This window comes from Mustelus asterias, chromosome 24 (genome assembly GCF_964213995.1).
Source record: "Mustelus asterias chromosome 24, sMusAst1.hap1.1, whole genome shotgun sequence".
Classification (NCBI taxonomy): Eukaryota; Metazoa; Chordata; class Chondrichthyes; order Carcharhiniformes; family Triakidae; genus Mustelus; species Mustelus asterias.
The window spans coordinates 20,010,960-20,027,387 of record NC_135824.1 but is presented as its reverse complement, the minus strand read 5'-3'; the positions used below and the strand labels follow the sequence as shown (position 1 = coordinate 20,027,387).

General features: G+C 43.6%; 1 protein-coding gene across 1 annotated transcript in view; it reads left to right on the top strand.

Moving 5' to 3' along the window:
• LOC144511255 (WD repeat-containing protein 72-like) overlaps positions 1–16,428 on the top strand; it is a 294,675-nt gene that overhangs the window by 114,363 nt on the left and 163,884 nt on the right. The window contains exon 14 of the mRNA XM_078241380.1: positions 2,448–2,674. Within this exon, the coding sequence (XP_078097506.1) occupies positions 2,448–2,674 (227 nt within the window). The remainder of the gene's footprint in view (positions 1–2,447; positions 2,675–16,428) is intronic.

Genomic DNA, 16,428 nt, shown 5'->3' with positions numbered 1-16,428 from the left:
GTAGGCCATTAGCCTGTGCTCTACCATTTGATACGATCATGGCTGATCTATTACCTGAACGCCACTCCCCTGCACTTTCCCATATCCTTTTATCCCCTTGAGGTCCAAAAGTTTACTGATCTCTATCTTGAATACACCTGCTGACTATCCTCTAGTGTAGACAATTCCAAAGGTCCATACGCCTTTGAATGAAGAGATTTCTCCTCATCTTAGTCCTCAATGTCCAATGCCTTACCTGAGTCTTTGAGCTCTTGTTCCAGATTCTGCAGTCGGGGGAAACATCCTCACAGCATCTACCCATCAAGCCCCTTAAGAACTTTGAGCTCTGACGAAGGGTCAACTCAGACTCGAAATGTTGGCTCTATTCGCTCTCCACAGATGTTGTCAGACCTGCTGAGATTTTCCAGTATTTTCTGTTTTTGTTTCACATTCAAGCATCCGCAGTATTTAGCTTTTATCTTTAAGAGCTGTGTATGTTTCATTGGGATCATCTCTCATCTTTGTAAATTTTAGGGAATATAGGTCAAATTTACTCCAATGCTCCTCATAGGACAATCCTTTAATTCTAGAAATCAGTCCCGTGAACGTCATGATCAAGACAATGATGGCTGTTGAGGCTGCAATATTTGCTCAGAACTAAGTCCTCTAATTCTATGGATTCTTCTTTGTGCCACCGTTTGAATCTCGAATGTTTCCCATGTGGCTCAGTGACCGGAAGTGGACACAGTGCTTGAGCTGTTGCCTGACCAGAGCGCTGTGCAGTATCAGCTATCATGCACTGTTTATAATCCACCTGTGGATGGCCCTTGTTCCATGTTTATGCTCTTCTGTGATCAGATTAACGTTTACCACCGCCAAATGGTGTCAATGTAAAGTGAGCTACTTCTCAGTTGTGAGGAATGCAAAAGATAAAATTAGCCAATAGGAAGAATATGTAAATTGCAAAGTGGGAATAGCTGTTAAATTCATTAAGGACATAAATTATTAAACAATAATGTTATAATTTTATCTCTTGACAACTTTCACTGGAGATCGGTGACAGCGTATGTGACATGATGGCCCAATTGTCTGAGCCTGGAGAGTGCACTATTTATGGGACCACTGAACTATAAATAACACAAGTTTTTTTTCTCCAGTGGGGTGGTAGAAGAATATAACGCTGAAGTGGAGAATCACTATAAATTGGAGCATTAAAATTTTATGAGATTTAGGAGTGTGTCTTAGGAAATGTTTATTGAGCAATAACGCTGCCAGCATTTTCTTTCCAATTCTACCTCTTGTGTAAGTTATCTCTTTAAATCCACCAATGATGCACATCCACCAAAGGTACACATTGCATCCAATAATGATGTCCATTATTGTCTAATGCATCTGACTCGTTCCCAGGGCTCCAGTACAAGCATTCTTGAGCTGACCATTAAGAAATCTGTGATAACATCCATTTGGTGCACCAATAATTCCCTTTTTATGCCTGTACTCATCGCGGTGAAGGATGTCGATGTTGGGAAAGGGTGATGATATTTGCCAGGACATGTACAACATTGAAACTTGCAGAGGCAGAGCTCCTTATACTTTGCCCCAATAATGCTCTCAAGATTCCTGCTGTGATCAGTTTTAGTAAGAAAGCAGCGGTCCGATTATTTTTTTTTAGGTTTCCCTTCTGCAAACTTTGTTAAGGAATTTAATGAGGAAATCACGTACCATTGCAATCAAATGGATGCATGCTATTTAGCTCCAGGACAAATCAATGGTTACTGAATGTAACAAAAGAGAAGATTATGGCCTGGATTTTTGCAGTGGTAATGACAGTGAAACTGTCAGCGTTCAGTGTCATTATTCCTGTAGCTCTGGGAGCCCACACATGCATGGAATAACATGAAATCCATAAGTTGCTGCCCAGAAGATGTGCTGTAGCCTGAAGAATAAGAGCAACTTACAAATCTATTTTGTTAGTCAGAAATGGGACCTGCTGTGTATTCTATGGCTAGATGAGAAAAGAAAAGGAATTTGGATTTTATTTAGTGAAAATACAATGTAACGACTATTACACTCTAATTACAATCAGGTTTAGATTTAGTGTGAAATTTCCTAGTGCAGATCCTCACAAGTAGTGCACACTGTAACAGAGGTAGATAGAGCTGTGACATTACCCAAATTCCTCAACTGCACTGGCTGCATAGGAAATGGAGCCTTTCAAAATCTCCCACTTAACATTCATCCATGACATAAGCTCCTGGCATGATATGAAAGACCTGTTAGCTCATTGGTGGCTTTTCTTTAATGCTACAGGCATTTTTGTTATTGAGCATTAATAGCCTCTGGACCTAGTCAATCTGTGAGCCCAAAAAGATGTTCCGATAGCAATGTACAGTGGGAAGAAAGTAAGCAAGAGCTTTCGGTGTGAAAATGCCTCATTTTTCTATTTCCAATGTGCTTAACCCTGGTAGGTACTCTTGATCGACATGAGACTGGCGATGTAGCAAAGGCAATCATTGGTTCATGTGATGACGCATCATCCACATTCATGAATGTTATGGGTTCTGTATCTCTGGGATTTAGACCTTTTGATCCAGTCAAGAAGAAGAACACCAGCTACAAACAATCTGGCTCTTTCAAATTCAGCACCTCTCCACCCACTTTCCAAACCACAGAAAACTCCAAGTCTTCAGAGAAGGTAACTGAAATCATTTAAATAGAGGTAACTTACTCTCCTACATTTCTATAATGAAGGTTTTTATTGAGTTTGCACCAGAATGCTAATGCTTCATGCTACACGGGGCGGCACGGTGGCACAGTGGTCAGCACTGCTGCTTCAAATGCCAGAGACCCGGGTTCGATTCCCAGCTTGGATCACTGTCTGTGTGGAGTTTGCACATTCTCCTTGTGTCTGCTCCAGTTTCCTCCCACATTCTGAAAGACATGCTGGTTAGGTGCATTCATAGAAATCATAGAAACCCTACAGTGCAGGAAGAGGCCATTCAGCCCATCGAGTCTGCACCGACCACAATCCCACCCAGGCCCTACCCCCATATCCCTACATATTTTACCCACTAATTCCTGTAACCTACACATCTCAGGACACTAAGGGGCAATTTTAGTATGGCCAATCAACCTAACCCGCACATCTTTGGACTGTGGGAGGAAACCGGAGCACTCGGAGGAAACCCACGCAGACACGAGGAGAATGTGACGCGAGACAGGAATCGAACCCAGGTCCCTGGAGCTGTGAAGCAGCAGTGCTAACCACTGTGCCACCGTGCCGCCCATTGACCCGAACAGGCACCAGACTGTTGCGACGAGGGGAATTTCACAGTAACTTCATTGCAGTGTTAATGTAAGCCTTACTTGTAACTAATAAATAAATTTTACTTTTACTTTTACTTGACAACAGGATGTTAGAATGTGCCTTTTCCAATATTAGGCTGAATGAATAGATTTAGTAAAAGTGGGGGAATGGGTCTAACACCCCTGCATTAAAATGAAAGAGCACAGGTTATTTTAATGCTTTGCTATCCCAGTGAACTTTACAATCCTCAAGGACCCAAGATTAGCAGAACTTGCCAACAAGATTGTTTACTTGTAAGAAGGACAGGTAGTCTCTAACTAGGAGGAGATAACAGTCCTGCTTTTGGGTGAAGGTTTAATAATACACCTACGCAGACAAGATCGGAATTTTAAACAATGTTCTGTGTACTGACTAACTGCATAAACAGTGTGTAACTGTGACTTATAGGAGAGAGGTGGATTAGAATGCTCACCCTGTGAGAGCTGTATTAGAGGAAAGTGCTGCTTCAGAGGTTTATCTGGGGTAGTTCCCTTTAAGCATGAATCAGGAATAAATTATTGTGATCTGTCTGTGGGTTTCCTATGGTTAATTCAAAGAAGTCCCCCACAACACTAATATAGACTTAATGTCAGGTTTACATCACCTTAAATCAAAGCAAAATATTAATGTTTTACTTCCCACCTCCTCACCAACAACATGTGCTTCATTTGACTGGCTCACAAGGAAGTTCCTTTACATATTATCTACAGAGGGAAAGACTTGCTATATTAATTGAATATAACGAGTCTATCTCTTCTATAGTTCCAAAAGGTAGATTGGCTTCAGCAGTGCAAGGTGCTCCCTACTAACCTGACATGTTCCTTCCTGCTACCACCTCCAATAGGTAGTTATAGCTGCATATAAAGTGTGGAGATTGATCAGAGGTTGGTTGTAACTGCTTGGAAATGTCAGGCTGCATGCAATAACGCAACTTCCTTTTTACAGATGTAAAACTATTAAAGATAAAGTACATCACTTGGTGTGTGATAGACATGCCTGGGATGCAACATTATCAAGTTTACATGTCCCAAGGCACTGCTCATATTGAATTAGAGAAGATGCTCATTTATACGAATGACCCCTTTTATGATTAGAAGGTGCAATGTGTCTGTTTTATTGAATTCCTGTGATTCCCATTGGTAGGTGCTCAGATCAATTAGAGTTCCTGCTTTGTTTTTAAGAGAGTAACAAGCTCAGTTTGAAACTACAGAAGTTCAGAATTCTGTTGCTGGGAATGTTTCAATGACCTGGACCTTGCAGTAAGAATAATGATGAGGCTAACAGCACTCGCTTGTTACTGGGGAGTAAATCATGCAGCAACTTCATGGCATCTGCATATGTGCAGGTTAGCACAGAAAGTTGCTGTTTGTGTTGCATTTTTCCCCCACCAGCTTCATTCTAACATATTTCTTCAGGAGACTCTACACTCAAATGCATGAAATTGTAGTGCTTATCCATTAGGAATCCACTAGACACCCTAAAGGCATTAAGGCTTGCCCATTCAAGTGTAAATGAGATTTTTAACCTTGTGATCCGTCTTAATTATAGGCTCCAGCACTGAAAATTAACTTTTACAAGTGTGGATTCTCATCCCTTAAATATTGAGGGTGGCACAGTGGCGAGCACTGCTGCATCACAGCGCCACGGACCTGGGTTTGATTCCCGGCTTGGGTCACTGTCTGTGTGGAGTTTGCACATCCTCCCTGTGTCTGCATGGGTTTCCTCCCACAGTGCTCCGTTCCTCCCACAGTCTGAAAGATGTGCTGGTTAGGTGCATTGACCCAAACAGGCGCTGGAATGAGGCGACTGGGGGAATTTCACAGTAACTTTATTGCAGTGTTAATGTAAGCCTTACTTGTGACTAATAAATAAGCTTTACTTTACTTTTATTTTGGATATAGTTGGACAGTTTCAAAAATGAAATAAGCAGAATAAGGCATTGTGGGTCAACCCATAGCTTGTGGACTGCAACGTTTCAAGAAGGCAGCTCACCACCACCTTCTCCAGGGCAACTAAGGATGGGCAATAAATGCTGGCCAGCCAGCGGCACCCATATCCCATGAATGAATAAAAAAAGTATATTTTTAATTTTCTCTGTCTCTTTCATCTGTCTTTCTCTTAATCCTTTTTTTTTACTCCTTTATTTTTTTCTCTGTACCTGACTTGACATTGAATCAAATATTCCAACATTCACTTCCTGGTTTAGAATCTGTGCGACTCAGTAAGGGTTCTTCAATCTGATTGGCTTTGGGCCTGTGGAGGGTGGGCGAAACACTGTTGCTCGCTTTTTCAGACAGGCCTCTGTTTCCCTGTAGCTTGTGAAGCACTAGTTTCACTCTCCAATAATCAGAGTGGAAGAGCGGGGACAAATGTAAATGGAATGAATGCTGAACCCCATAAGTTTGCCACTTACTGCAGAATCTGGACTGATTTCAAATACAATTTATTTCCTTTTTCCTTTTTAAATATTTTTAAATAAGTGTGATTCAAAACTCATAGATCGTAAAATGTGACTCATGGCAGTTTCATTTTTATATCTTAGACAAGCTTAAATTAAAGTTCAAAGTTTATTTATTAGTGTCACAAGTAGGCTTACATTAACGCTGCAATGAAGTTACTGTGAAAATCTCCTAGTCACCACGCTCCAGCGCCTGTTCGGGTACACTGAGGGAGAATTTAGCGTGGCCAACGCACCTAACCAGCACATCTTTCGGACTGTGGGAGGAAACCAGAGCACCTGGAGGAAACCCATGCAGACACTGGGAGAATGTGCAGTCTCCGTACAGACAATGACTCAAGCTGGGAATCGAACCCATGTTCCTGGCACTGTGAGGGAGCAGTGCTAACCACTATGCCACTGTGCCGCCCAATCTATGGCACTGCTCATTGGAGATCAGTGGACATGCAGACAGGAGTATGATGCCATTACATACTGCAGAAATATAAGTGTGTGGATTTTTTGAGCTGAACAGTTTAATTGTAAAAGAATTGTTAAAATACTCCTTGGGGCAGTTACAGTTTGAACAATCTTTATCATCCTTGAGCATAATTGTTGGGGTCAATCAGAGTTTATTTTTCACGTAGTAAGGACGTTTTGTAAATTGAAATTCTCAGTGATAGAGAGCATTTATAGAACACAAATAGACCATTTGGTCCAACAGGTCCATGCCTGTGTTTATGCTCCACATGAACACCCTACCACACTTAGGACTGGATTTTATGTAGCCCTTCTAAGCCCATCATTAAGAAGACTCACAACACCAGGTTAAAATCCAACAGGTTTATTTGGTAACATGAGCTTTCGGAGCGCTGCTCCCTCATCAAGTGAGTGGAGAGTTGAGTTCACAAACGGAATATATAGAGACAGACTCAATTGCAAGATAATGGTTGGAATGCGAGTCTTTACAGGTGATCAAGTCTTTACAGGTTCTGACAATGCGAGTGGAGAGAGGGATAATGACAGGTTAAAGAGGTGTGAACTGTCTCAAGCCAGGACAGTTAGCAGGGTTATGCAAGCCCAGGCCAAATGGTGGGGCTTACACGTAGCGTGACATGAACCCAAGATCCCGGTTGAGGCCGTCCTTATGTGTGTGGAACTTGGCTATCAGTTTCTGCTCGGCGATTCTTCGTTGTTGTGTGTCTTGAAGGCCGCCTTGGAGAACGCTGATCTGAAGATCAGAGGCTGACTGCCATACAATGATGGGAACTGTGTTATAATACATTAACTTATACGTAGCAGGCCTCCCTGCTGTATCATCCCCCCCTCCCCCCACATAGGGAATTCCCTTGGCACGGTGTACAACAGGTTTTGTAAAACAAGCAACTGGCGAACAGAACATGCCTGGGGGGCGCACAGAAAAGTAGAGCTGTCAGGGGGAGAAAGTCAAGCCCAGGTAGTACCCTGGCACTGCCTCCCCAGTTTGAAAATATGGCGGGAAAAGCCAGCTGTGCAGCTGGTGGGCTGCACCCCATTTTTCCCGCCTGAGTTCACACTTAACAAAGAAAATGGTAAAATTGCGCCCTCTAGAGGCTGGGATGAAAGGATGCTGAATGTGCCACTTCTGTTGACTTGAACTTTGCGATTATAAGGATGGCAAAATAGTCAATATTCACCATAATTACAGCTGTGAAACCTTGTGGAAATGACAGCTCTCCCTTCACTTTCCTGTGAGCTTTGTGAAATTGCTGCGTGTGCAAGTTTATTGCCCATCAAACATGCCATTAGAAAGTTAGAACTGAGATTTAATAGGGCAAATAACTTTTCAAAAGGGAGATTTATGATCGTGCAATGCCATTCAACCCATTTGGCCCAGAAAGGAAACGATTTAAGTTGTGGTGTCTCATTCCTACATGTTGTGAATTGTTGCTGGAGATATTTAACATTTTTTTCCATCCTGTGTGTTTTTTCTTGCTGCTAATCCAATTTTTTTTTTGTTTCTCTTTATTTGTCTTTCTGTCCTAGTTTTTACTCTGATAGTTGGTAATTCCATCTCACTGATCCATCTGTTTTTCAATCCTAACCTTCATTCTGTGGAAATGGACTGTTGGTTCCATTGTTGACTGATGTTCGAGGTGCCCCTGTTTCCCTCTCTGCCGCATACATTCCAGCAATGTGCAGGTCAAAAATCTTTCAGGCTAAAGGGTTCTATTAAATTTTTTAAAATGCACACGTCACTCCACTATTTAGGAAAGGTGAGCGAGAGAGAAACTGGGGAATTATGGACCAGTTAGCCTAACATTTGTTGTTGGGGAATTACTAGAATCTGTAATTAAGGATGAGTGATGGCACCCCTTGAAAATTTTCATCTAATCAGGGACAACCAGCAAGGATTTGTGAAGGGTAGGTCGTGCCTGGTGAATTTGATTGATTTTTTGAAGAGGTGATTGGAATAGTGGATGGGGGCTTGTATTTTGGATGTTATTTACATGAAGGCATTCAATAAAGTCTCTCATCAAAGACTAATGGGTAAATTTGAAGCTGATGAAATAAAAGCATGTTGTTATCCCAACTGAGATTGGCTGGGCAGTAGGAGACAGCAGGTAGAGATAAGGGCAGGTACTTGAATTGGCAAGATGTGACTGGTGACATCCCACAGGAATCTGTGGCCGCCAGATAACTGAGGGTGGAAAATAGAAAGAATCACAGGCCTCAGTCTTGGGTAGGAAGGTAGGGGGTGCCTCCTCCCTTCATAGGCCAGATACCTCCGGACCCCTCTCCACCCTTGACCTATTCCCATGATGGCACGGTGGTTAGCACTGCTGCCTCACGGCGCCAGGGGTCCGGGTTCGTTTCCCGGCTTGGGTCACTGTCTGTGCAGAGTCTGCACATTCTCCCTGTGTCTGCATGGGTTTCCTCCAGGTGCTCCGATTTCCTCCCACAGTCCGAAAGACATGCTGGTTAGGTACATTGGCCATACTAAATTCTCCCTCAGTGTACCTGAACAGGCACCGGAGTGTGGCAACTAGGGGATTTTCACAGTGACTTCATTGCAGTGTTAATTCAAGCCTACTTGTGACAAATAAATAAATGATTAAACACTCACCCTCCCTCCCCTCCCGTCCCATGACCCTGCCACTTACCTCACACTGAGGCTCTGGCACAGGGCTGCAATGTCTTTTCTGGCCACACACTGCTGTGCCTGAAAGAATTGGAGAGCTGTCGGCCAATCAAATTGGCTGACAGCTCTCCAAGGAGGGACTTCCTTTCAAGTGCAGATGGAAGTTCTGCTGCTGCCCATTCACGCCCACATGCACTCTCTCCCTCTCTCTCTCACACACGCACTCTCTCTCTCACACATGCACCCGCACACACTCTTGTCCCTCACACACACACTTAAACACACATGCATTCATCCCTCTCAGACACACATTCTAATCTCTCTCTCTCACACATACACACACGCTCATCTCTCACACACTCACCTCTCTCCTAGGCCTGAATCCCCCTCCTTCCTTTCCCAAGGCCCGAACACCACACAGAACCAAGTCGGGAATCCCCGGTGTACAGTATTGGTCTCTTTATTTAAAGAAAGATGTAAATGCATTAGAAACAGTTGAAACAAGGTTTATTAGGCTCATACCAGGACTAGGAGAGTTGTCTAGCGAGGAAAGGTTGGAGAGGTTAGGTTTGCATCCATTAGAGTTTAGAAGTGTAAAAGGCGACTTGATCAAAATCTTTAATATCCTGAGGGGTTTTGACAGGGTGGATGTGGAGAGGGTGTTTTCTCTTGTTGGAGAATCTAGAACAAGGGGTGACTGTTTAAAAATAAGGGGTCGCTTATTTAACAGAGATGAGAAATTTTTTCTTTGAGGGTTGTGAATCTCTGGAACTCTCTTCGTGAAAAGGCAGTGGAAGCAGAGTCTTTGAATATTTTTAAGGAAGAGAGGGATTGATTAGTAAGTTTGATTAGTAAGTTTGCGGATGACACAAAGGTTGGCCGATTTGCGGATAGCGATGAGGACCATCAGAGGATACAGCAGGATATAGATCGGTTGGAGACTTGGGCGGAGATATGGCAGATGGAGTTTAATCTGGACAAATGTGAGGTAATGCATTTTGGAAGGTCTATTACAGATAAGAAATATACAGTAAATGGCAGAACCCTTTAGAGTATTGATAGGCAAAGGGATCTGGGCGTACAGGTACACAGGTCACTGAAAGTAGCAATGCAGGTGGAGAAGGTAGTCAAGAAGGCATATGGCATGCTTGCTTTCATCGGCCGGGGCATTGAGTTTAAAAATTGGCAAGTCATGTTGCAACTTTATAGAACCTTAGTTAGGCTGCACTTGGAATATAGTGTTCAATTCTGGTCACCACACTACCAGAAGGATGTGGAGGCTTTGGAGAGGGTACAGAAAAGATTTACCAGGATGTTGCCTGGTATGGAGGGCATTAGCTATGAGGAGAGGTTGGAGAAACTTGGTATGTTCTCACTGGAACGACGGAGGTTGAGGGGCGGCCTAATAGAAGTCTACAAGATTATGAGAGGCATGGACAGAGTGGATAGTCAGAAGTTTTGTCCCAGGGTGGAAGAGTCAATTACTAGGGGCACAGCTCTAAGGTGCGAGGGGCAAGGTTTAAAGGAGATGTACGAGGCACGTTTTTTACACAGGGGTGGTGGGTGCCTGGAACTTGCTGCTGGGAGAGGTAGTGACTTTTAAGGGGCGTCTGGACAAATACATGAATCGGATGGGAATAGAGGGATATGGTCTCCGGAAGGGTAGGGGATTTTAGTTCAGTTGGGCAGCATGGTCAGTGCAGGTTCAGAGGGCCAAAGTGCCTGTTCCCGTGCTGTAATTTTCTTTATTCTTTATTTTTTATTTTTTGTTTTTCGATTCTTGATTAACAAGGGGGTGAAAGGTTATTGAGTGTAGACAGGAACGTAGGGTTGTGGTTACAGTCAGATCAGCCATGATCTTATTGAATGGCAGAGCAGGCTCGAGGAGCTGAGTGGCTCCTAATTTGTATGTTCGTATGTGTTGAACACAATTTTTAAAAATCTGACATGATAGGCAAAGTTTAAGATTTCTGTGACAGAATCTGCCAAACATACCTTCCATTGTTTTTGAAAAGGCAGTGTGGTTTTGAAATGGAAGTGGAAGGTGCTGCCACAGGGAGTGGCTGAAGTGAATCGTATGGAGGGAAGGTAGGCAAGCAAATGAGGGAGAAGGGAATAGGGGGTAAATAAAATTTAAAAATGGACAGCACAATGATTAGCACTGCTGTCTCACAGCACCAGAGTCCCCAATTCAATTCTGGCCTCGGGTCACTGTCTGTGTGGAGTTTGCACTTTTTCCCCGTGTCTGCATAGGTTTTCTCTGGGTGCTCCAGTTTCTTCCCATAGTCAAAAGATGTAAGGTTAGGTGGATTGGCCATGCTAAATTGACCCTAGTGTCAGGGAGATTAGCAGGGTAAATGCATGGGGTTACGGGAATAGGGCTTGTGTGGGATTGTGGTCAGTGCAGACTCGATGGGCCAAATGGCCTCCTTCTGTACCGTAGGGATTCTATGAAAAGAAAATTGAAGTCACAACAACAGATTTCATACTGCAGGGACTCAGTTCCAAGTTATGAAGAAATGGTATAATCTGTCCAGAATGTGAATGTGTGAATAACATTCAATTTGAAATGTCAGTCGGCCTAAGTAGCTTTGGGCATGAGCAGGAAGCATTGCAGTTGGACTGGGAGGTGGCAGAATTGCAGGAAGCTGAATACAGAATGAATGGAGTTTAGAAGAGTGAGAGGGGATCTCATAGAAACTTATAAAATTCTAACACAATTAGGGTAGATTCAGAAAAAATGTTCCCAATGGTAGGGGAGTCCAGAATTAGGGGTCATAGTTTGATGATAAGGGGTAAACCTTTTAGGTCTGAGATGAGGAGAAATTTCTTCACCCAGAGAGTGGTAAATGTGTGGAATTCACTACCACAGATTGTAGTTGAGGCCAAAACGTTTTATGATTTCAAGAAGAAATTAATTTAGCTCTTGGGCGAAAGGGATCAAAGGATATGGGGGAAGTGGGGATCAGGATATTGAATTTGATGATCAGCTCTGATCAAAGTGAATGGTGGAGCAGGCTTGAAGGGCCGAATGGCCTCCTCCTGCTTCTAGTTTCTATGTCAAGGAAAAGAGTAAAATAGAACCATAGAAACCCTACAGTGCAGAAGGAGGCCATTCGGCCCATCGAGTCTGCACCGACCACAATCCCACCCAGGCCCTACCCCCACATATTTACCTGCTAATCCCTCTAACCTATGCATCTCAGGACTCTAAGGGGCAATTTTTTTTTAACCTGGCCAATCAACCTAACCCACACATCTTTGGACTGTGGGAGGAAACCGGAGCACCCGGAGGAAACCCACGCAGACACGAGGAGAATGTGCAAACTCCACACAGACAGTGACCTGAGCTGGGAATCGAACCCGGGACCCTGGAGCTGTGAAGCAGTAGTGCTAACCACTGTGCTACCGTGCCGTAGAGGACAAAAATTATTCAATCCTCAAAAGACATTTTTGACCAATTAGAAGCCATTGCCAGGGTGGAAGAAGGAGGGGGCTGAGGAGTAATGAGCAAAAGGATAATCCAGGAATCTGCAGGCAATTAATATAGTGCAGCCCAGCACTTCAACCCCTGTTTAGAGGCTGCTTTTAATGCAGATGGTGATGCAGCATCCACAAAGGAGGATTCTATAGAGCACCTAGCCATGGCTCAGCGTTGCACCATGCTTGGAAGGAGTTGGAAGTCGCTGCTAGTCACTGTCAACACTGGATATTTTTCTGTTTGCTGTTGTCCTTCTTGTAACGCAGCTCAAATTCTGCCCTGGCAACCTCTGCATCAGTTCCTTGAGGACATGGTATGGTGGATGTGACAATTCCTGCAGATATCATTGAGGGTCTCCTGGTGGGTATGGTCCATTGGCCCATCGTGCCTGCTGCTCACCCTGCCAGTATCATCTTCTGTGCAGTGCTACCGAAACACTAACCAAATAATTCTGTGAAAAATGTAGCTACGCACATGGGAGTGCATATGAAGCACTGAACACTTTGGCGTGCTAAATTTCCTCACATCAGTGCAAAATTTCAAACACGTAATTCCAAACACAAACATAAATTGGTTTTAAAATCAAGAATATCTCCACAGCTGAGAGAAATCTCTTCACAACGTTTGAAACTAGTATTAAAACAAGTTCAAGAGACCTTGTTATATTGCGTGTGCCATTAAATTCTGGCTCACTGAGACCTCAGAATAGCTGTTATTGCCTAATATATCATTAACTTAGATACTTATTAGGGATTGAGGAATTTTTGTTCCCTATTTAATTCTGTATTCAGCTTCCTGCAATTTTGCCACCTCCCAACACAATTACAATTCTTCCTGCTCATGCCCAATATCATGCTCCAGTTTCCTCCCACAGTCAAAAGGACAGCACGGTGGCTCAATGGTTAACACTGCTGTCTCACAACATCAGGGACCCGGGTTCAATTCTGGCCTCGGATCACTGTCTGTGTGGAGTTTGCACATTCCCCCTGTGTCTGCGTGGGGTTTCCTCCGGGTGCTCCGGTTTCCTCCCACACTCCAAAGGTGTGCGGGTTAGGTTGATTGGCCATGTTAAATTGACCCCAGTGTCAGGGGATTAGCAAGGGAAATATGTGGGGTTACGGGAGTAGGGCCTGGGTGGGATTGTGGTCGGTGCAGACTCGATGGGCCGAATGGCCTCCTCCTGTACGGCAGGGATTCTATGAGCAGGTTAGGTGGATTGGCTGTGCTAAATTGCCTCTTAGTCTCTCAAGATATGTAGGTTAGGAGCGTTAGCGGGGTAAATATGTGGGGTTACAAGATCGGGCCTGGGTTAGATGCTCCGTCAAAGAATTGGTGCAGACTCGATGGGCTGAATGGCCTCCTCCTACATTGTAGGATTCTACGATTCTATGATTCTGTGAAAATATAATTCTCCATGCCCAAAGCTGCTTAGGCCAACTGAATGACACTTCAAATGGAATGTTATTCACACATTCACATTCTGGGCAGATTGCACCATTTCTTCATAACTTAGAACTGACTTCCAGTAGTACGAAATTATTGTGCCTTCAATTTTCTTTTGCCACACTGCCTTTTCAAAAATAATGAAAGGTATGTTTACTATCAGTGCGTTCAACGATTGAAGGAAATAAAAGGAAGATTCGGTATTACCTTCAGTCAAAGTTTGAGGCATATAAGGTTCAAATTGCTGAATTCTTGTGTGAAAGCTGAGTTTCTGTGTCTTAATAAATATAAGACTTTTAGTTTTACAGCTGACACACCAACAATTAATCATAGTTGTCTTTGCACAATCCACCTTGTGCTGCAGCTGTCCTGCTTGTCCGCATTCCAAAGGAATTTTTCCATTCAGATTATTTTAATACCGCCAAATTTTAAAAATGTCAATGAATTTTAAACATTGTACGGGCCACGAACTGGGAGACACAATAAAAGTGTCGCACAACGTGATAGTCAGTGAAAGGATTAACCTTGGAAGGAACAATGCTCTCGATATACCCCTGAACGTTGCCGATGTAACAGACGCCTGATTATTTATACGCACACCATAGTAACGGGCTATCAAAGGACTGCTTTCGCCCAACAAAGGCTGGACAACCCGCACTATAAACCCTCATTCAGCGCTTTGTCCCCGCCTGTGTCTGCAACCGTTCTGCCGACAATCGGCTGGAAGTACAATGGGAGAAAAACTTTGATTTCACGTTGCCTTGACTTTTTCAACCCTGCCTTTGTTAGCACACGTGCTGCAGAGCTCTTGGATGACAGCGGGGCCGTGGGGTGGAGGTGTGTTTGGGGGGAGGGCTCTCTCTTTTAATGCAGTGTAACAAATTCAGTGAAATGAAGGCGTGTGGCACTTCTGTCGGATTTTGTAACTTGGAGTTTGAATGATTTTTTTTATATTTGCCAGATGTGGGGTGGGGGGGGGGGGGTGGTTAAGAAAACCCATTTAGGACAGTTATTCTGTCCGTCTGATGGGTTTACAGCTTTGGTGGGCAATGAAAGGTGCCTTGCTTAGACTGCTTCAATTTAGGTGAAGTCAGTGTTTCTTTTTGTGTGCGCGGTGAGGCACCATTTGAATAGCATGTTGAGAGAACACTTAAGGTCCACTTGACAGGAGCTCTTGTTGTAAATAGTGCAATTTGACTCCAGCTGTTAAACAGTGTCTTTGACAGCAACCAAATAGCAAGAAGATGCTTTACTGCACCACAAAAAAAAAATCAATATTTGGTTCTTGTACTTGGCAACCAGCTTTTTTGTTGTGATGATTTATATAAGGAAATCTTTAGGTTTCCCATGGAATGAGCTGTAATTGTATGGTTTTGTACTCGTGCTCTAATTTTATCATCAAATTAAACTCCTTGCTGGGCCCCTGCTCTCACAGATGTTCAGAGCCTGAGTGCGAGTGGAACATATGGTCGTTGCCTCCGCCTGGTTCCTGCTGTAGACCTGCAGACGGTGCAGTGCTCCCTGCCACTGTGTTTAGGAGTCAAGTTTGCAATACATTGTGGAGATGAGGCTGAAGGGATATTTCTTGATTCATCTGCAGCATTCATCCTCCCAACCTGTCCATACACTTAACAGAAAGTAAACCTTGTGAAATATTGGAGTGGTTTCAGTGGGGGAGCTAAGCACTGTCTTTACTTCCTTCCCTCCGGAATGTCTTTGGGGGCATACTATGGTCATCTCTTTACACATCGATATGATTTTTGACATTTTGGTTTTAAATATTAAGCTTTTGTGTCATGGTTTAATCACCCGTATCCTTTTCAGATAGATACATGCCAGAAAGTCAGTCCAAAGATGCTAGGGTAAATGCATGGGGTTATGGGGATAGGGCCTGGGTGGGATTGTGGTCGGTGAAGACTCGATGGGCCGAATGGCCTCCTTCTGCACTGTAAGATTCTATGATTCTATAGTTAGATTTCACTTCCAATTGGTTAGAATAGATTTAAAAAGATACAATTGAATCTGCTAAGTGTTCAACCTTCTTTGTTTTCTGGTAACCATAAACACAACATGCACATTTTAATTTATTAAAAATATGTAGCATCATAGGATAGTTCATAGAATCATACAATCCCTACAGTGCAGAAGGAGGCCATTCGGCCCATCAAACCTATACCGATGACAATCCCACCCAAGCCCTATCCCTGTAACCCCATCTATTTATCCTGCTCATCGCTCTGACACGAAGGGGCAATTTAGCATGGCCAATTCACCTCACCTGCACATCTTTGGAGTGTGTGAGGAAACCGGAGCACTCAGAGGAAACCCATGCAGACGCGGGAAGAACGTGCAAACTCCACACAGTCACCCAAGGCCGGAATCGAACCCAGGTCCCTGGCGCTGTGAGGCAGCAGCACTAACCATCGTGCCGTCCCAATGTGGTTGCCTCTTAAATGTCCTCTGAAATGGCCTAGCAGGCCACTCAGTTCAAGAGTATGCCCCCACCGCACTCTCAGGTAGTGTATTTCAGATCCTAACCACTTTTTTGTTTATTAGTGTCATAAATAGGCTTACATTAACACTGCAATGAAATTATTATGGAAATCCTCTAGTCGCCACAC